This window comes from Gadus morhua, chromosome 19 (assembly GCF_902167405.1).
Source record: "Gadus morhua chromosome 19, gadMor3.0, whole genome shotgun sequence".
Classification (NCBI taxonomy): domain Eukaryota; kingdom Metazoa; phylum Chordata; class Actinopteri; order Gadiformes; family Gadidae; genus Gadus; species Gadus morhua.
Window position 1 is genome coordinate 13,456,627 of NC_044066.1, and position 21,942 is coordinate 13,478,568.

Genomic DNA, 21,942 nt, shown 5'->3' on the forward strand with positions numbered 1-21,942 from the left:
CTGAATTCATCATCTCCTTCAGGCACGGCAGGGGGAGAGGGAGCAGGGGAGAGGCCACCTGTCAAGTCCCATCACTGTTGCATGCTGGTTGACGTAGTTCAAGTAGCTGAGGGCTGTCATGGGAGTCGACCCGGTGAAGCAGGTCCCTCTGAGAGCTTCTTCCCCTTCAGTTCCCTCGTCTCTGGAGGGACAGAGACAAACCCCTGCTGGCAGGCTGATCCCAGCCCTGCTCCCTGGGTCCATGGAGAAGGGGAGCCTGTGTGACTAGACCTCCAGACCCCCAGACCCCCAGACCTCTAGACCCCCAGACCTCCAGACCTCTAGACCCCCAGACCTCTAGACCCCCAGACCTCTAGACCCCCAGATCTCTAGACCCCCAGACCTCTAGACCCCCAGACCAGACCCCCAGACCTCTAGACCTCTAGACCCCCAGACCTTTAGACCCCCAGACCAGACCTCCAGACCTCTAGACCCCGAGACCTCCAGACCCCTAGACCCCCAGACCCCCAGACCTCCGGTCCCGGGCCTCCCACAGCCTCAAGCCCCCACACTACGACTGCCTCCCAGTGCCAGGATCACCCACCAATGGTGAGGGCTTACGGAGGGAACAGGTCCAGCCTGGACCCTCCCTGTCTAGTCGGGCTCTGTGAACATCTCCGGATGACGACTGAGCTTAACAAATCATGTCATGCTGGGCGTCGGCGTTAGGAATAGTGTCTCCAGCGCAGTGATTGGATATGTACACCTTTGGCCCTGCGTGCTCTCATTTCATTACCTCCTGAATCCACCCCGCTCCCCCCTTGTCGCAGTAAGAGGGTCCAGGCAGTGAGACCTGGGCCAGGACCAGGGAGTCGGGGAGCAGCCAATACCCTCTGTGCAAAATAAGACGAGAAAGTAATCTATATGCAGATTAAATAAATATTGATGCAGCGCTGCAGAGCTCTCTGGGTGTCCGGGCTAATCGACGGCGGCACCGCTTGTGTAGCCGCACGCGGGACGAGTTACTGGGGGAGAGAGAGAGAGAGAGAAAGAGAAAGAGAAAGAGAAAGAGAAAGAGAGAGAGAGAGAGAATCTACCTTATCCCAGTTTATCTCATATACACAAACCAAGTGAAATAAATACGAATTAATAAATATACATGTTAAATAAATACGTATTAGGACAAGCTAACAATCTTTTTTCCGACTTGGTAGCTTCGGATCACGGATCGGGTCACGGTTTTTGAGTCACTAGCCTGATCATTTTCGGAACAACAACAAAAAGGATAACAAGACAAATGTGACTTTAAATAAAATCTTTAAATGTGTAAAAACAAAATAAAGTGAAAAATTTCTTCCTTTAAGCATAGTAAATATTTAATAAAATTGCTCGCATCCACATAAAATAAAAAAATAACTCAACAATTTGTGATTTTTTTAACCACTCGGTGAGTTGCACATTTCTGAGAACAAACCTTTAGGGTTGTTTTAAGGACAGGTTTGTGAATGAGCCAATACCCGAGACAGGACCAATAGTCAACATTTCTGTGTCAACCACTATATTTCATCCTACACAAACCAGAAAGGGGGCTCAATGGGCTAGATACTTAGCCTGGCAAGCCAGACCCATATCGGAAAGATATTGGGTCTGGTGGCAGTGTGGGCGGGATCAACGGTTGTCTTTCAAGTTCCCTCTGCACGCAATAGGATAGCGCTACAACCAATCAGAGCAACGAAGGAGGTGACGTAGTCAGAGCGACGGAAATTTCCGTCGCTCTAAAATCAAACTTTTACCGTGTCCGGTCGGAAAAACTCTGAATACATCTTTCTTTTCAAGGAAAGACTTCGGTGCATTTCTTTGTTCATTTCTCAAAGAAAATGATAACTTCAAGTCTTGAAGAGTCGCGGCCAAAGCCGAGTCGAAAGACATCTGTTCGCCATCGCCAGCACCGTCGCAGCTCTGTCGTCATTCGGCTCGATTCCGCCCCTCACGATCTGATTGGCCTGTCCCTTTTTCGGTTTCAAGCAGCGAAAAACGACGACAGAAGGCTAGACCTCCCTGGCTGCAAATTAAATTTGCCGCCGCTAGGGGCGTCTAGATTTCTAGGCTACTAAATACTGGAATTGTCCTTTAAACATGCGCCGATCAAAGTGAACGCGTCAGCCGATCTGCGGATCACTTGCGTCCCGAACCGTGAGGGTTGATCCGTTGCACCACTACATGTTTTCTATCTCGAAAACGAATGCAGCGCAACACCGTAGCATTGGTGATTTTTTGATGGTATCAGATCGGATCGATAGACTTGCGTACTCGCCGATACACGCTTTTTAGGCCGTATCGGAGGAATTCCAGATACTGGTATCGGTATCGGAACAACTCTACCCACGTACCGCCCTCCCGCCCCCCCCGCCGAGCCCAGACCCCCCCTCCACCAGGTGAGGTACTAAATGCTCTACTTATGCGGCTGCATGTCTCCGTGTCCGTCAACACGCCTCCGCCGCCTTCGTCGTTAGCGGGAGCGGCTCGGGTTGAGGTGCTGATCCAATCACCGCGCCGACGGCCAGCTGCGGCGGCCGGCGGTCAGGTGTGAGATCACATCGGCGCCGCCGCTCCCAGCTGAGGCCCGGTGAGACACGGTCAGACGCAGCCGCGCGCGGCACGGAGAACACGGCAATTAGGCGGGGAAAGGTGTGAATTAGAGAGGCTGTCGGACACCGAGCTGTTTTGGAGGGAGGCGGCGGGGTGACGCCGGTCGGGGGGGACTGGAGGGGGGAGGTAGGAGAGGGAGGACAAAGAGAGAGGGAGTGGGAGAAGGAGATCAACACACACACACACACACACACAAAGAGTAGGTGAAGGCTCTAGAAATGGACTGTGTGAACCGACAAGAGGGAGACAGACAGAGAGAGCAGTACAGACAGACAGATCGCTGTAGAGAAAGAAAGCAAGAGAGATGGACAGAGACATGATGACAATGGAGCTAGGGAGTGAGAGACCGAAATAGGGGGGGGGGGGGGGGGAAGAGAGAGAGAGAGAGAGAGAGAGAGAGAGAGAGAGAGAGAGAGAGAGAGAGAGAGAGAGAGAGAGAGAGAGAGCCTATCCTATTTTCAGCTCCATTGAGCAGAGGAGGAGAATAGAGTGCTGCGCGGCCCAGGGCAGACAGCCTCAACTAGAGCTGCGGTTAACCCCCCCACACACACACACACACACACTACGACCAGGGGTCAGATGCATTATGGGAATTGGGAACGAATTGGATCGACGTTGATTTGGCTTATACACTCAAGCACACTCGCACAATTAGACAATCAAGAGTTACAATGCAAATCATCGCAACTAATAATAATTAACAATATTGTAAATGTATATATGTGATGTATGCTTTGTCTGACTCCAGCATTAGGCCGCTGAGAGAAGTTAATAAATCTTACCCTCCGTCCTCCCGGTCGTTGCCAAGCCAGCTCCACAAACGGCCGCTGATTGATTGTCAAATCAAATGCCAGTCATTTCACTCCATTAGCGTCGGCCAATCACAATCCATCATTCTCAGGTTCATCTGAAACCCCGGTAACCGTGCCAACCGGGGAGATAGCCGAAGAGAACCACTCAGACAGAACCACAGATTCATTACGGTGAGGGCTGTATAATATACATATACATAATATACATCATAATATAATGTACTTATTTTATGAACCTTATTTAGTTATTACAATATTCTGGTTCTGCTTTGATGGCTCAGAGCTTGTTTCCAAAGGGAGTGATTTTCGCACACTCTTCTTTCTGTCACGCTCTCCTTCATTCGCACTCTCTCCGTCTTTCTCTCACTCTCTATGTCTTTCTCTAACTCTCTCCGTCTTTCTCTCACTCTCTATGTCTTTCTCTCACTCTCTCCTTCATTCTCATTCTCTCCGTCTTTCTCTCACTCTCTATGTCTTTCTCTCACTCTCTATGACTTTCTCACTCTCTCCTTCATTCTCACTCTCTCCTCTTTTCTCTCACTCTCTCCGTCTTTCTCTCACTCTCTCCTTCTTTCTCTCACTACCGTATCTCCTCTTTCTCTCACTCTCTCCCCTTTATCTCACTCTATCCTTCCTCTTTCTCTCACTCTGTCTTTCTCTCACGCTCTCCTCCTTCTCTCACTCCCTACTTCATTCTTTCTCTCACTCTCTCCTCCTTCTCTCCTTCTCTCCAACCTTCTCTTTCTTTATCTCACTCTCCTTCTTTTTCGTTCACAACAATCATTTTTCAGGAAATTGAGCAATGACAAAAAAAACAAATTGCTGTGAAAACATTTTTCTGTTTGAATGCGGTTAAACAAGAGGTCAGGTAGCAAGGAGGTTGAGCAAACCTTCCGATATCGTTAACACGGATCTACAGTGTTTAATTGGGTTTTCCAGTTGTGTATTCACCACTGTGTGCTTCTTCTGTGTGTGTGTATACAGGCTTATGGCGTGTGTGTTTGCATGCGTTAACCGTGTCTGTGTGTGTGTGTTTGTTTGTGGCCGGTGTGTGGGTGTGTGTTTGTGTGGCCAGTGTGTGTGTGTGTGTGTGTGTTTGTGTGTGTGTGGGTATGTGTTTGTGGGCGGTATGTGTTTGTGTTGCCAGTGTGTGTGTGTGTGTGTGTGTTTGTGTGTGTGTGGGTATGTGTTTGTGGGCGGTATGTGTTTGTGTTGCCAGTGTGTGTGTGTGTGTGTGTGCGTGTGTGTGTGTCTGTGTGTGTGTTGGCATGCGTGTGTGTGGCCACTGGCCAGTGTGATTAGAGGAAGCAGAATCCACAGGAGTCAGAGCTCGGAAGTGTGCTGGCGAGACAGCGAGGGACTGTGTGTGTGTTTGTCTCCGCCTGCGGCTCCACACTGCCCTCTATGGGACCACCATGAACGTTTAACCAGAGAGACTGATTTGAGTTCAGGCACGGGGAGGGCCTCTTGCTCTAGGAGACCTACAGGGAGGACGCGGCGGACATTATGAACATCACTAGGCACTAGGCTGTCCTGAACGTAAGGACAAGACCCACATCCAGCAATCAAGCCTCACAACGGCACATCCATGAAACACACATCTTTATTATGGGGAACATAATTGAGCTGGAGAATTTGCGAGAGAAAGGGAGGGATGTGACGTGGGGGGGAAGTGAAGTGGGGGGATGTGAAGTGGGGGGATGTGACGTGGGGGGATGTGATAGTGTCGTGACGGTAGGGGTGGGTGGGGGTGACAGGGATGTGATGGTTGGGGGGGGGGGGGATAGGAGCCCGGAGCCTCTCTCTCATTAGCGGTGGATTTCCTCGGGACCTACAACAACGCGCCGCTTATCACCGGCTCACACACACTCGGTAGCGGGCCGTAACTGAGCCTGTGACGGTCTGAAATGAATAATGTAAATAAGAATAGAAACAGAGAAAGCCCACCTGAGGGGGGGGGAGGCAACAGGGAAGGAGTTAGTTAGGGCATAAACAGCAAGTGAAATTAATCTATTCAACCTCCTGCACACACACACACACACACACACACACACACACACACACACACACACACACACACACACACACACACACACACACACACACACACACACACACACACACAGAGAGAGACAGAGGAAGAGGAAAAGAAAGAGAGAATTATGAAGAGTGAGTCAGAAACACAGAGAGGGAGACAGGGCCGTGAGGGCTGTTATATCAGTACTGCTGTGATTCAGTTGTAGGTATGCGGCCTGCAGCCAAGGATCCAGAGATAATCACACCCCACTTTCATCAAACACTTCTACAAGCGGCGTTTATTGTTACAGTAATAAGCCACAAGATTATGATTTGTTTGTTTACTTAATAATTCATTTGGCTCCGCCAACATAAACAGTCCTGACCGGGGCTGGCCTGTTGCCAAGCAGCACAAAGATTCCCTGCCCACAAGCTTCAACGTGATGCAGGTCTACGTTCCCACGGGCCAGAGACGTGGTACCGCGTGAATATTAATCTGACCGCCTTCATCTGTTCCCTTTACTGTGCAACCAGGAAATGAGAGTCTGTTGAGAGCCAATGAACAGTGAGATTAGGATGAGTGAATGGCCAATCACACGGGATGTCTGTCTGCACTAGTGTCCAGCATCTGTCTGTCTGCAGTACAGTGTCCAGCATCTACCTGTCTGCAGCACAGTGTCCAGCATCTGTCTGTCTGCAGTACAGTGTCCAGGTGTCTCTCTGTCTGTCTAAACTACAGTCAGTGTCCAGAATGTCTGTCTGTCTGCACTAAAGTGTCCAGCGTCTGTCTGTCTGTCTGCAATACATTGTCCAGTGTCTGTCCAGTGTCTGTGTGTCTGTCTGTCTACAGCGTCTGGACGTCTGTCTGTCTGCACTGCAGTGTTTTTTTTTGCTTTTGTGGGCACAAAAGTAAAAAAATAAACAGGAACCAGTAAGGAAGGTGTGAAGGGCTGAAGGCACTGCATCATATTGATTTATTGCTGCTGGTTCTGGATCAGTTACCCAGCGAGGGGGCGGGTGATTCAGAGGGCCAGCGCTGGAAGGGGGTTTCCATAACGGACCGAGGAGCCGGGTCGAACCTTCCTGTGATGTCCTGCTGAATGTACTGATGTTAGAACACCTGTCAGGCGGAGTGATACGTGGATAGTGAAAAGTCCCAGTGCAGCTATTCTCAATACCAGCACTCACAATATGCCTCTCGTCCAATCAATTGCCTTGGTAGGAAGGAAATGTCAGAAGAAAATACTAGTGTTCCGAAAACATTGTTTATCCAAGGGACTGCTTGTTAGACTAGGACTGGCCTCAGGCTGAGTATGAATAAGAGATTGGGGGGGGGAGAGAGAGAGAGAGAGAGAGAGAGAGAGAGAGAGAGAGAGAGAGAGAGAGAGAGAGAGAGAGAGAGAGAGAGAGAGAGAGAGAGAGAGAGAGAGAGAGAGAGAGAGAGAGAGAGGTTATACAAAGGTTATAAGCATCTGCTTGCTGTAGCCAATCACATCGCCACGATGACATGAGGTGTTCAGATCAAAGACAGCTCAATCAGCCTTGTGCACACACACACACACACACACGACCGACCATACACCTCTGTTTCGTTTTGATCTGTGTCACACTTGTCGTCTCCCATTAGCTGCAGCCAGTGACATCATCGCTCTGTTCTGAGACAGCCGTCTTCTGATTGGTCTGCAACATCTGTCGCGATTTGCGCACCAACGGCCCCAGTCTGGCTTTTGTTTTTTTAACACACACACACACACACACACACACACACACACACACACACACACACACACACACTAGAGATGAGGATTTGTCATAATTTACAATGTCCTCGCTGGGTATTACTAATCATTTAGCGTTATTTAGAATAGAAGTGTGCTTCAACATCAGCCTTGCCAGACCTATCAATTCTGTGTGTGTGCGCGTGTGTGCGTGCATGCGTTCGTGCGTGTGTGCGTGTGCGTGTGCGTGTGGATCTGTGACTCCTGTTGTCAAGGTTGAATACAGGTTGCCAGGACCAGCGACCCAGGACGATCCCTGTAGAGATAATGGAACAGGCAGGGTACTCAGAAGGTTCAGGGTTCAATACCCCAATACCGTAGGGATCCATGAGCAACATGCCTCCTACCCCTACCGTTTACTTAACGACTTACGATAATTCCCGTTAATAGCGCTGGACGCGACAGCCGGCATAATGACAGAACAGTAAATAAGAAAGCCTCTAGTGCTGTCCTGCTTAAACTGTATTAGCTCCCAGAGACGATGCTACTTATTAAAGGGTTTCCAGAACGCTGGAAGGCCAATGCAGCAATGTAAGCTGATTTTCCCTTTGGGGATTAACAAAGTGTTATCTTACTTTATGCTGTTTGTGAGACGGACTAAACTTGAGCATGAGAAAACAGTCTCTTCTCTTGGGTCTTCTGAGCAAAAACAAAACCACAACCCAGCAGCCTTTGGCAGAAGTTCCCTTCAGAAGCTCAGGGAAGGTTTCCCCGATTGTAAACAACTCCTATTTCAATTCAACATTAAAATGCACACAATTTACACCACATTTTATCACCAGCACTGAGCTATTGAAATGTGAATACCGTTTAAGTGGGCACCAACAAACTACAAACGTTTCTTCACATTTGCACCGACAGCAAACAATTACAGGCAAACTTCTCCAGGATATCAGAGTTGAAGCATACAGACACACCAGGCATGAAAGTTCATAAGAACCAGGGGAACTCCTGGTAGTTCATAAGAACCAGGGAACAAGGGACTGGTAGCAGTCTTATCATAGTATAGTCACAGGCTCCATTCCCCTGGTAGTTCATAAGAACCAGAAGAACTCCTGGTAGTTCATAAGAACTGTTCTAGCAGTTCATAAGAACCAGAAGAACTCCTGGTAGTTCATAAGAACCAGAAGAACGCCTGGTAGTTCATAAGAACTGTTCTAGTAGTTCATAAGAACCAGAAGAACTCCTGGTAGTTCATAAGAACTGTTCTGGTAGTTCATAAGAACCTGAATAACTCCTGGTAGTTCATAAGAACTGTCCTGGTAGTTCATAAGAACCAGAAGAACTCCGGGTATCATTGGTATCACCATATAGACAGCGGCCCTGTTCCCCGGGTAGTTGATCAGAACCAGGAGAACTCCTCGTAACAGTGCTATCACCGTGTAAACACAGGCTCGGTTCCTGATGGGACTTTCCCGCACCTCAGGAACTGTAACTCCTATAACCAATAGGAAGGAGCATCAGGAGGGCATGTGCTCGGCAGACCAAACAGCGAGTAAACAAAGTGTCTGGTGTGTCTACACGCTCCACCGGAGGTTCCTCATGGCTGAGCAGAGGAGATGGAGCCATTGTTACACCAGTCGAGAGAGGGAGGCAGGCAGAGGATGAGGCCAGGGAGTGAAGAACAGAACAAGGCTGAGAGAAGAGAGAGAGACACAAAGAGAGACACAAAGAGAGAGAAAGAGAGACAGAGAGACAGAGAGAGAGACAGAGAGAGAGAGAGACAGAGAGAGAGACAGAGACAGAGACAGAGACAGAGACAGAGACAGAGACAGAGACAGAGAGAGAGAGAGAGAGAGGGACACACAGATAGAGAGAGAGAGCGAGAGAGAGAATAGAGGGAGGGACCTCAGAGGAAACACTTCAATACCTCGCCAGCCCTCCAAGATCAGATCAAAACCATCAGACAGAGAACGACGGAGCTCACAGGGGGAGTGAGGTGGAGGAATGAATGGGTGAAAAGGAATGTTCGCACCAGGAGGATGCTGACAGTTTAATGAAACAGTTTGCAGCCTGCAGCCTCCCCCAGTCTACCTGGTGGTGGATCACACAATCAGGGAACAGAGCTGGTGGAGGTGGGTGGTGGTAGCGGTGGAGGTGGGTGGAGATAGTGGTGGAGGTATCGGTGGGTAGGGTGGTGTTAGTAGTAGAGGTGGGAGGACGTAGGTTGGAGGTGGGTGGTGGTAGTGGAGGAAGAGGGTGGTGGTAGTGGAGGAAGAGGGTGGTGGTAGTGGAGGAAGAGGGTGGTGGTAGTGGAGGAAGAGGGTGGTGGTAGTGGAGGAAGAGGGTGATGGTAGTGGAGGAAGAGGGTGGTGGTAGTGGAGGAAGAGGGTGGTGGTAGTGGAGGAGTTGGGTGGTGGTAGTGGAGGAGGTGGAGCAGGGTGATGGTTGGAGGGTCCTCCTAGCGACGTTGCTCTCCTCTCTAAAGTAACAGAGCCTAGCGACCCTGCCCTTTGACCTCCCCGTATCAACCCTGCCTCAGAGGTCAGAGTCCTGTTCCCTCGTTCCGGCTAGGAACCGGGGAAAGAAAGGCCGGCTCTGATTGGTCAGAGCGAGCCAGCGGGACGAGGGCGTGTTCCCGGGAAAACGTCCTGCAGGGCTGCAGCGCTCCTTGCTGCATGCCTCACATTCCGGAGGCCGGGACTACTTTCTCAGGGGGAGGGGGAGAGAGATAGAGCGAGATAGAGGGAGAGGGAGAGAGAGACGCACAAACACGGACAGAGAGAGAGAGAGGAAGGAAGGGAGGGGGAAGGAGTGAGAGCGAAAAGCATTGTGGAATGCGGTGGTCGAAATTCTCTCCCTGCGTACTGGACATTACCTGCTGGAGGGTCACACAAAGGAAAGGTCATCACCAGGTGAAACCATGTTCACAGATTAATGGAGGCTTGCATTCCAGATCTGAAGTTAAATCCAAGTCCCATGATCCTCCCTCTGGGGACTCTGGGTCAAAAACGACAGGACAATACAGGAAACTACAGGACAGAGCCTCTTGGTAGAGTCTGTTGTAGAGACTCTGTATCTACACATAAGCAAGAGACACTTCAGCATGTGATGAAGACAGACGAGAGGAAAATAAGGCCAAGGTTATGGCCCCATGGCTGGACATGGGGGGGGGGGGGGGGGGGGGGACGCTTAAGCGCCGACTTTAGCGTCGCTTAAGCAACTTAAAATAGATAGTATAATAATACTAATATTAGATAATATAGGAGGCCGTTGCAAACCATATGTTGCCACATCTGTTTTTATTTACTTTATGGACACAAAGGTAAATACATAAAAAAGGAACTCACTGTGTGAAGACAGCGCATCATATCAAGTGATTGTTTTGGATCGGTTACCCAGCGAGGGACCAGTGAAGCCGAGGTCCGGGGCTGGAACGGGGTCAGTTTCAATAACGGAAGATAACTGCGGACATCCTGTGATGTCCAGCTTATCTCTCCCTTCAGTCATCCATCCGGCGGAGGCCTTATCCAGAGAGACGGCTGGATTCAGGTTCACGTCATTCAGAAGAGCCAGCCTGGGCTGACAGACGTCGGGGCCCTCTACTACGGGACGCTGAGAGGTTGGATGAAGACGGCGGGGGTCAGTCCAACCAGAGACAACGACCCCTCTCCTACGCCGTTACTTCCAAAGCCCCAGCTTTTACACACATGTTGCGGTGATGCCTGCACACACACACACACACACACACACACACACACACACACACACACACACACACACACACACACACACACGTTTTGTCTGAAGGAGTGAGAGGTTTGCCCCACTGATTGAACGCCTCCTTCACCAACCTGGAGGACAGCCGGCTGTCTCTCTCTTTAGTGCCCGGATCATCGTTAAATGTGTCGGGTACGCATTCTCTGCCGTTGTTGAAACGATAATGGAAATGAGAGGTCTTCTGTGGCGACCTCGCGGAGACAGACCCTGAGTCTGTCCGTTGGTCTTGAGGTCTGGAGGGACATGAGGACGCAAACACTACAGCGACCTGATCTGGGACACGGGCTGGAGCACGAGAAACACAACGGGGTCGTGTGGAGGAGTGAGGGGGTGGAGGGAGGGACAGAGATGGGGGTGGAGGGACAGTGATGGGGTTTGGGGGAGGTGATGAGGTTCAGAGGTGGTAATGGGGTTTGAGGGAGGTGATGGGGTTGAGGGAGGCTCATGGGACAGGCCAGAGGAGACAGACCAAAAAGTAGGAGAGGAAGAAAACAAAATGGTGGAGGTGATGAACAACAGCTACTGAAGCGAGACCAGGATAGGGAGCGGAGGAAGGCGCTGGTAGGTGCGGCCCTGGCACTCGTTTCCTAGGCCTAATGAGGACAGTAACAAACTGTTTGAAGTTAGCTGATGTGCGTCAGTTGTTAGCATGTCTGGCCGAGGCTGGGTCGCCGGTAATTCATGAACTGAAAAAATGTTTTGTCAGTTACTGCTGATTGAAAGCATTAGTACAAAGAACAGTCGGGAAACAGCATGGAGGATAAAGCACTCCAAAACGAGTGACCCCCACATGCCCCTCAGCTTCAGCTGTGCAGACCTTGATTAACTGGTAGACTCAATAAAGTATTTTATAGTATAGCATAAAGTTTCAGTGTGACAGTACAGAAGGAACTTTCCATTCTGTATTCAATGTTGTTTCTCTATCCTCCCGCCTTAAGAGAGTTACCGCATCGCTGTCAGTCCATCCAACAGCCCCATTGAAAAATGTAAACGTTAAAGGTTAGTTTAAGGTGAAGCCTGTAGGGTTTATTAGCATGTCGAGTTGATGAGGTTAAAGGTTAGTTTAAGGTGAAGCGTGCAGGGTTTGGCATGGAATTCTTATTAAATGTTTATTTTCATGGGATTATACACTCATGAAAACATACTTATGAACGTTATATTCCATTTCTGTCTATTCTGCTAGACACATTCGATTATACGCAGCGCACTCTGAACAGGTGCAGAAATCAATAAATCAATCAATGACTTAGGCATTACTTTTCAAGACAAAATTTAGCAATTTAGCAATAAGAAATTCATATTTTCTATTATGCTGCTTATAGATTTTGAAAATATTTTTGATTTGAAATCACTTCAAAATATATACAAATTCAAAAGAAAAATGTTTCAATCGATCAATTGGAAAAGTGATTCATTGCGTATGAAAAATAAGAATTGAACTTGGAGCAAACACTTGATATGGAGCACAGGAATCAGCCATGCTGATGTCACATCCTGTCACGCCACACACTGAGAAAGAGCACATAAATGACCCGGTCAAGCCTGTCCATCAACATGAGTCAGCCAGCTGAAGGAACAGGAGGAGGAGACGAGAGGAGGAGAGGAGAGGAGAGGAGAGGAGAGGAGAGGAGAGGAGGAGATGAGGAGAGGAGAAGAGGAGAGGAGAGGAGATGAGGAGATGAGAGGAGAGGAGAGGAGAGGAGGAGAGACGGCTCCTGGCCTGCAGTCATGCTTTAGTGTCCTCACCGCTGTGGTCTGCTTTATACTCACTGGCTTCACACAAAAAAACTTCACACACACACACACACACACACACACACACACACACACACACACACACACACACACACACACACACACACACACACACACACACACACACACACACACACACACACACACACACACAGACGCACACTGCTTCTGTGTGTCAGAGAGAGAGCCACAGAGAGAGACACATCCATCCTCACCACGGTGCTTGAGGTAAGGAATAGTCTATGTCAGTCTACCAGCCAGCCAGCCAGCCAGCCAGGTAACCAGCCAGCCAGTCAACAAGCCAGTCATTCAACCAGCCAGCCAGCCAGCCAACAAACCAGTCAGCCAGCCAGTCAACCAGTTAACCAGCCAGCTAGTCAGTCAGGAGGAGGGAGTGGAGGTGGAGGATCATCTCCTCTCTGGCTGGACTCGTTGGGTCTAACGTTAGGCAGGAGGGAGTGAGTCGATGAGGATCAATGCCCAGGAAGAACCCAGACCCCACAATGTGAGCACATCGGATTACACAAAGACATGCTGGGATGGAGAGGCAAAGGCAGACAGGCGCACACACACACACACACACACACACACACACACACACACACACACACACACACACACACACACACACACACACACACACACACAGGAGATGTAGTGGTCCTGGGCAACAGTCTTTGACCTTGCTCTGTGAGAAAACACCGCAGATGCAATCCTTCGATAGTAGGGAAACAGACTCGCTCACACACACTGAATGTATAAAACACTTGTTCACTACACTCCAGTAATATTGAGGGTTCCCGGGTCGGGCGATCAGACAGATGCATCATGGGACAGAGTCGGCTGAAGTGCTCTCTCTCTCTGTCTTTGATCTGAACACCTTATGTTGTCCTGGCGACGCCATGGGATACATCAAGCAGATGTTTATTGCCTTTGTTTGTCTCTCTCTCTCTACTCCCTCTTTCTCCCACACTGTCTTTCTCTCCCCCTTTCATAGAAAATATAGTCTTGAGCCCTGTTGATCGATTTATAAGTTGTATTTATTTATTTAGTCTGTAAAACTGTAGGTCATAGCTCACCGAAACTCACAGAAAATCGTTAGAAAAGATCAGATAGGAAAGCGTTCCCTCTAGAGCAGCGTTCTGCTCTTCTGTACAGAAAAATGGACAGCATGTATACAGAGAGGGTTGTATTGGGAGAATATATCAGTTATGGGATACATTATATAATTAAATAAATAAATAAACCTCTCTATCCGTCTATCTCCTGGCTCTATATCTTGGCACTTCAAAGCAGTTTATTTGGATTGTTTGATTCGCTTTGAGCAAATAAATAAATGTAATGTAATGATATGCATATAACATTACTGAAAACATTATTGTACAGCACTGACAACAGATATGTCCAGGTCATTTTCATCTATAAACTGGATGACCATGTTGACCAATACTTTGCATTGGTCAACATGTTCACCAATTAACTGATGATCAACATGTTCAACAAAGAACACATCCTCATCATCAACATGGTCTCATATATTCAGTGCAGCTTTAATTCAGGGGTTATTGCCGTTCATGTGCTGTTGCTTTGGTCTGAGGTAAACACACGCAATTAAATCAATAAAAGTCTCCTGAAATAAATCAAAGTAAAAGGCCTTCTGAAAAACGTCTAATTTATTTTAGGATTATTTCATAGCCATATTTATTTACTTCAGCCATATTTAGTTATTTACTTGATATTGACTCAAATGGCACTCCATATTCATGATCAAAGTAACTATACGCAGTACCTGATCTTTTCTCTGTATGTATGCCTCTGTGTTCATATGTGTATATCTGCTTGGATATATAGATATATAGATAGATGGATATATATATATGTGTGCATTTTTTCGTGTGAATGTTTGTGTATGTGCATTGTGCATGCATCTGTCCATGTCTTTATCCGTGTGTGTCTGTGTACGTGTGTCTGTGCCCGTGTTCATGTTTTTTGTCTGCGCATGTGTGTGACTGTGTGTGTTTGTCTGCGGATGTGTGTGCGTGCTTGCATGTCTGTCAGTCTGTCTTCACACGCACTCCCTTTGGGTTATTTATTGTCAACCACTTATCTCCACCGCCGTCAAATTAACTCTTCATTACTAAAAAAAAACGGTTGCACCATTGTACCATTACTGGTGTTTACGGATTCTTCATGACTCCTGTTTGTGTTCGGCTCCTCTCCTCTCAAACAGACGCCGCCACCGCTGCCCGCTGAGGAGCTGAAGTTCTCGTATGTATTAATAACTCCCCAGCCTACACGTTTTGTTCTGTGCCAGGGGCTGTGCGGTTCACTGGGAGACTCACACACCACCCCCCCCCCCCCCTCCCCCCCACTGCGGAGCGCTCCGGTCCTGATGCGAGGGGGGCAGAGTCTTCATCTCACGCCTGGTCATGGAACTAAACATAAAGGCGCTGATGATGATGATGACAATGATGTGATGGTGATGATGAGGATGATGGTGTTGGACTCTTTGCCAGAGAGGGGAGGGAGGGACTTTAAACTGTACCTGGACCACCTGTTGGAGGTCAGTTTATGAATTACATAAACCAGGTAGGTTACACCTCTGCAGGTTACATAAACCAGATAGTTTAGTCTCTGCAGGTTACATAAGCCAGGTAGGATCATCTCTGCAGGTTACATAAACCAGGTAGGTCAGTCTCTGCAGGTTACATAAACCAGGTAAGTCACAGTCTCTGCAGTACAGCACTTTGCTCAATGCTTCGGTTGATAACCGAGCCTTCATAGCTTGTTGTTGCTAACAGCTTCTCCAGCCTGGATAACAACATGCACCCGCCTGCCAATCTGTCAGAAGTGCCTCCGGGCATGAGGAGCGGTTCTGTGCCTAGCCGGTAGCCGCCTGGGTCTCCGAGGGCCAGACGGAGAGGCCGGGCGGGCCTGTGCACCGTAGTAACGGACTGAACAGAATGTTAAGCACTGAGTGTCCCATGGCGAGGTTCAGCTCCTCTGCTGGAATCAGACCAGGAACCCGAACCAAACTAACACCACGAGGCACTCACTGTAGCTAGTTAGGCTGTGTGTGTGTGTGAGAGTGAGTGTATAAGAGATACAGAAAAAGAGAGAATGAGAGACAATAAACTGAAAAGTAAGCAGGAAAAAGACAGAAGAGAGAGCAGGGAGGTAAAGTAGTTAAAGCCGTTTACCCTTCAGCGGATGATCCAGGTCAAACCAATAGATTCTGCAAAACAGGACTTACAAAAGCTTTGAGATCATTCCCCCCCCCCACCCTCCTCCACGGGCAATAATTCTGCCATTTCCACAAGAGAGACGGGCGTGTGGAACCTTCCCGCGGTCTCACTGCGGGCTGTCCGTCAGGGCTTCTGATGACAAGCGTACACAATCTGTAATCCGGGGGGACGGGAGCTCGCTCTCTGCTGCAGAAATTGGAATACCTAAATAGGACAACCTAATCTTTAAGTAAAATAAAATAAACGCTGTGCATTTTGTTGGTGTGCGTGAATGAGTGAGTGAACAATGTTGAAATTGTATCTGAAATGTATCTCAAGTCAATTTAAATAACATCGTAATACTGAAAGAGAAGATGGTATTTTCTTGTATTATACTTGTGTGTGTGTGACCAGCGTGTGTGTGCGTGAATGTGGTGTACGATTATTACGTTGCACAAGGCAAGACGTGATGCTGTTGGCAATCCACCCTGATCCAATACTTCTACTCTGGAACTCATTTTATAATATTACAGGCTGATATTATAATATAATTATAATAACTATATTAGCCCGGACGCCGAGCTCAGGCGATATGGAAAGAAACCCAACATTGATTTGAATTTCTCAGAAGTTAGCAAAGAAGCGTCAGAGAGATAATTAAAAGTTTGATGGTACTACAAATCTCTCAGGCATACATGTTCCAACTAAAGCAGATCAAACTCAGTACAACACACACCCTATAAAATAAACATCCCTTCTGAGAGTCTAAGTGTCTCATTCAGACTGGATCTTCCTCCTTGTTCTCCAAGCAGAACCATACAGATATGGCCTAGCTCCCTAAGGCCTAAAAAAAAAATTTGTTTGGTTCCGGTTTCCGACCGACCCTGTCAATTTATGTGCGACCCAAATTATTTTATGAGCTTTATAAAAATAAAAAAAAAAAATAATAATAATTTTTTTTTTTTTTTTTTTGATGCAAACTATAATTACGTTCTGGTACAGCACCTCTTCATTCTGTACAAGGATGACCGAATTTTCTCGTTTTTAAATGAAAACAACCTACCTATCATTCGCTGCCGCTGGAAAAAATAAAATAAAAAAATAAAATAAATTCCCTACCTACCCATGACCTCAACTGACCACCAACAGGAACCAAACTTTTTTTTTTTTTAGGCCTAAGACATCTCAATGCTCGAATCTGCAGGATCTCAGTGAACATTGGCAGGCGGTCTGGCCATCGACAGGAAGCTATTGATTTCCAAATATTGAGTTGTACAATGCAATCTAGCCAATCAGAGCGTCTCTTAGCTTCGGCCAAATCCAGTTGGAAGTAAAGCAAAGATCCATTCTCATCTGAGAAAAACAAGTTTTACTTCGTTATTCAGTCGAGTAGGGCTGCAGTCAACCAAAGAAGATCTCGGCCGACTGAAGTTCTACCGAGAGTCTACGACCCATCGATTGGTCGAAATTCAAGAAATTGAACAATCGAATCTGCCGCAGTGCTCTCAACTCTCCCTGCCAGCTGAACATCACGTTGGTGCCGTTTGGAGCAACAATGTTTTGCTTAGTAAAAGATAACACAAGTCAGTCGGAACATTGGATTCGAGGTTTGAGGCATTAGATATTAGGGAAATGGCTTTCAGCAGCATCAAGTCCAGACCGACCTGCAGAGCCAGGAGGTGAACTCAGGAGACCAGGATGGACTCGCGGGCTAGTCCTCCTCTAGTGTAAGACCGGAGGACCGTCCAGACTCATTGGTCATGAAACTTTAATCTTCCAGACGTCACGGATCAACAGATCCCACATCAGGCAGCTGTTTCGTTATACTTGTGGGGATTGATTAATTATTTAAAGCTGCTGATCAGAGAGCTGTGAAGGGAGGGAGCAGAAAGAGCAGGGGACCGATTTTGATTCCTCCCTTTGCTTCCTCCCTCCCGTCGTTAGTATCCCCCCCCGCCTTCGCAGCACTTGGGATCGAGTGGTAGGATCATGGAATCCCAAGCCAATCAGGGAAGACATGTCCTGATTGGTCAGCAGTGAGCAGTCTCGGAGACAGACGCAGTCAGCTGGAAACAGGTGTTCTCACGGAGCATCGCCCCACTCAGAGATGGACGGATCGACCCATTCTGTCAGATTATACTCATAACTCTCATTAGTCTTATGACCGTACCTAAAGCCCTTCAACGTGGAAGAAGAAACTGATCCTCGTGCAGCCCCACTCATTCTGTGGTCCGGACCTTGAAGCAGGTCTGCATGTCATAAGGGGCTGGTCCAGCTCAGGGCAGCTTGCTCATGGATGACTTACTGTAAAATGCACTTTATTCAACCCCAAACCCCTTGGAGATCAATACAGTGCATTTTACATTTGCAATACAACTTTAAAATACAGTGCAATACAGTTTATTGCACACACACACACACACACACACACACACACACACACACACACACACACACACACACACACACACACACACACACACACACACACACACACACACACACACACACACACACACACACAACACAGCTCTGTCTGCTCACATCTTTACTAAAACACATAATAAATAAACATGCTTTTGTGTCCCAATACATCAACTGAAAACACTTTGTTCACCAAATCCTTGGCTAAGGCATCTCAGGTGAGAGATAACCCAGCAAGTTTGTGTCGAAGATTTCTTCACAGTTTCGTATCTCTTCACCAAACCTCTGAAATACTTTGACTCACAAGAGCAGAAGCGCAGAGTGTCTTACAGATTCAGATCTGTGGATCACTTCAGGCGTCCTGCCAAGAGACACCAACATCAGGATCACTGTCACCACTTCACGATAACAGAGGTTCACGGGAGGAAAAATGATACCACTCTTTTTCTCTTTACAAATCCTCTGTACAGCACCCCCCCCCCCCCCCCACACACACACACACACACACACACACACACACACACACACACACCCTGAGCCAAAGCTCCTTATGGGTATTTGCGGTTTTCCGTCTAAAACGAGATTCCCCGCGGATCTCTCTCCCAGGGTGCACTCTAATGTATGCGTTCAATGCCATTAGCTCAGCCAATCAAAAGCCAGCAAAATATGTCCCAAACCCACAGAGCAAATTTACAGCCGTTGACAAGCAGGACTTCAGCGGCTGTGGAGGGAAGCTTCACGCGGATCAGTCGGCCCACGCTGCTCTGCCTGATGGGGCTCACTTTACGCTCTCAAAACGTCCCCAGAGTTATTTTAGGAGATGTGTGTGAGAACACGGGTGAGCAGCACTCTTTCTAGTGCATAAATCGGAATATTAAAATAGGCCAACCTAATCTCTAAGTAAACTCTTTTGAAAAATAAACTGTGTGTGTGTGTGTGTGTGTGTGTGTGTGTGTGTGTGTGTGTGTGTGTGTGTGTGTGTGTGTGTGTGTGTGTGTGTGTGTGTGTGTGTGTGTGTGTGTGTGTGTGTGCTGTGAATAAATAAGATGCATCTCTCGTTCTTTTCAGGGACATCTTAATATTTTAAAGATTAAACAAGATGAGCGTTTTTCAATAAATAGAAATATAGTTCTATTTTTTAGAATATATTTGAATCAAAGGCTTGCCCATCTCATGTATTCGCTCTATGTTCTGGGGAGGAGATGATGTCTAGTCCATAACTGGTGAATGAAGTCATCTACTCAATAAACCATGTGGATAGATTCTCATGTGCATACTTGCTATTGAATGTAAGGCTGTCATATTTCATCTGTTCATTTCCTTTCACTATGGACTCATGACACAAGAAGTGGTCCAAACGAACAATCACATATTTGAAATTCTGCAAATAAATTGATAAATGACGTTAATTAAACACACGAATCGATCACCTCGGTGCCAATCGATCGTTTCGTTAAAACGCTGTGTTTCCATGTTGATAGAAATCCCCTCGTAAAGTTCTAGCAGAAATATCCATCACTAGGTCCAAATCACTGCCCCCCCCCCCCCCCCCCCCATAGAGTGACAGCCCCTCTCCAACTTCCTCCACGATGAACATCAACCATCATCTGACTGAAACTACCGTCACCGACATCAGCAGGATGAATATCCACCATCATCTGACTGATACTAACATTCACCAACAGCAGCATCTCCAGACAGAGAAGCAGCAGGAACGTAGACCTTAGAACTAGACAACAATGACAACATGACAACACAACCACATCAACCATCGTTATCGTGCAACAATGATATAACTCAACACGAAAGTTCAAACGCAATACGCAAAATCTGATTTCAATCGCAGTAAACTCGTCGGTCGATGTTGTCACAAAGGACACAATGCGTGCCTGAAACCACTAAAGAACACAATGCGTGCGTGAATCCATGCGTTCATCCTACCTTGCTTCACGCACTTCAGCCGGACGGGGTCCCTGCAGTGCCGGACCACGGCTTGGACGTCCCGGGTGGTGAGCCCGACAACAGGGGTGTCGTTGACCTCCAGCAGGAGCTCACCCCGGGTCCCGCCGGTCCCCTCTCCTCCCAGGACGGGGAACTGGCCGAGCTCCGCGCCCCCCCTCAGCTCGAACCTCAGCTCCCCCTCCCTGGTCCTGCTCAGGACACTCTCGTGGACTTTGTTGGTCCAGTGGCTCTTCTTCTTCAGGCTTTTGGACATGGCTGAAGCACGGGAAGAATAAAGCAAAATCACACGAAGTCTTCCATTCAGGGTCTCAGTGTTGTCGCGGTGCGTCTCCTCCTCCGGTGGGTGGATCCATGTCAGCCCGGACACACGGCGGCTGGACCGGGCTGTGGAGGTCTGCTGCTCAGCTCAGCTCCAGAACGGTCGACTGACCCGGATGTGAAGGCTGGAGGAGACGAGAGCTTTTCCCAATCCAGCTTTCCACGTGAAAAAAGAGAAGCGCTCCGAGCTGTGTGTTTCCACTGGAGAGGAGCGGAGTTCTCACCACCAGACTAACGCATGTGTCCTAATGTGCTGCTGTCGGCCTGCTGGAGAACTAAGAATTTTTAAACACACGACAGGCCTACTGTGGGTTAGCTAGCCTTGTTGTTCTCATCTTGGAACTTTGTGCAGCAGAAGGATTGATAATCCCTCTTGCAGCAGAAGTCGAGCCTCGGAACTCTCTGATAAAGTTATGTTAACTTACAGTTTTCTGCCACTACGAGTCTCCGACCTCAACTCTATTGCGCATTATACAGTGTTGAAAATACTTTTAGGACTTGTTAATTGTCTTTTATGGATTATTGCCATCAATGACGTCTTTCAGTCTAATTTATTTTAATCACTTTCTCAATTAATCGGGTATTTCCCGGACAAGTTCAGACAGACGTCTGAACTCGGGTGGATAATAGGAACAATATCGACGAAGTAATGAGTTGACGGTTGACCTCTGGCTCATTAACACGTGTTTACCTTGGCTGAGAAACGCTGACCGCACGCAGACCGCGTCATCCCTCCTCCTCCCCGCAGAAGCGCGTTCCTGCATTCCGGTAGAAGGAGTCTTGCAGAAAGGGTTCTGCGTCGGCACATTGCGAGGGGGGGGGGGGACTGTTTTAACAAGAAGGGGAATGCTCTGAGCTCAGCCAAACACACCAGGAGGAGGAGGAGATCAGCACGTCAATAAGACGTGCACTGGGGAGACTCGGGTGGACTGGGTTCAATTTTCTTTTTGTGTGCATCACAAAAAAGTACACCGGTATTTAAAATCACTTTGAACAGTTATAATGTCGGTAATTGTATTATGGTAAATGGACTGCATTTATACAGCGCTTTTCTAACCAGTCGCTTTTCTAACTCAATGCGGCACGCTTTACAATATTGCCTTACATCTACCTATTCGTGCACGCAGGGCCGTAGCACCAAATCCTGGGCCCCTATACTATAGGTACTGATGTACCCCCCTGCGCCAGGTTGTTGACGGGGGGGGGGGGGGAGGAGGAGGGAGGGAAGCGATTGTTGACGGGGGGGGGGGGGGGTCATGGGCCCCCCCTCTGCCTTGGGCCCCCCCACAACTGTCCCCTTTGTCC

At 48.1% G+C, this 21,942-nt stretch overlaps 1 protein-coding gene across 1 annotated transcript in view; it reads right to left on the bottom strand.

Annotated features, from left to right (window-relative positions):
- magi2a (membrane associated guanylate kinase, WW and PDZ domain containing 2a) overlaps window positions 1–21,430 on the bottom strand; it is a 152,334-nt gene extending 130,904 nt beyond the window's left edge. The window contains 2 exon segments of the mRNA XM_030342104.1: window positions 20,299–20,574; window positions 21,329–21,430. Of these exon segments, the coding sequence (XP_030197964.1) occupies window positions 20,299–20,574; window positions 21,329–21,401 (349 nt within the window). The 5' untranslated portion in view covers window positions 21,402–21,430.
- Window positions 21,431–21,942: the final 512 nt, after the last annotated feature.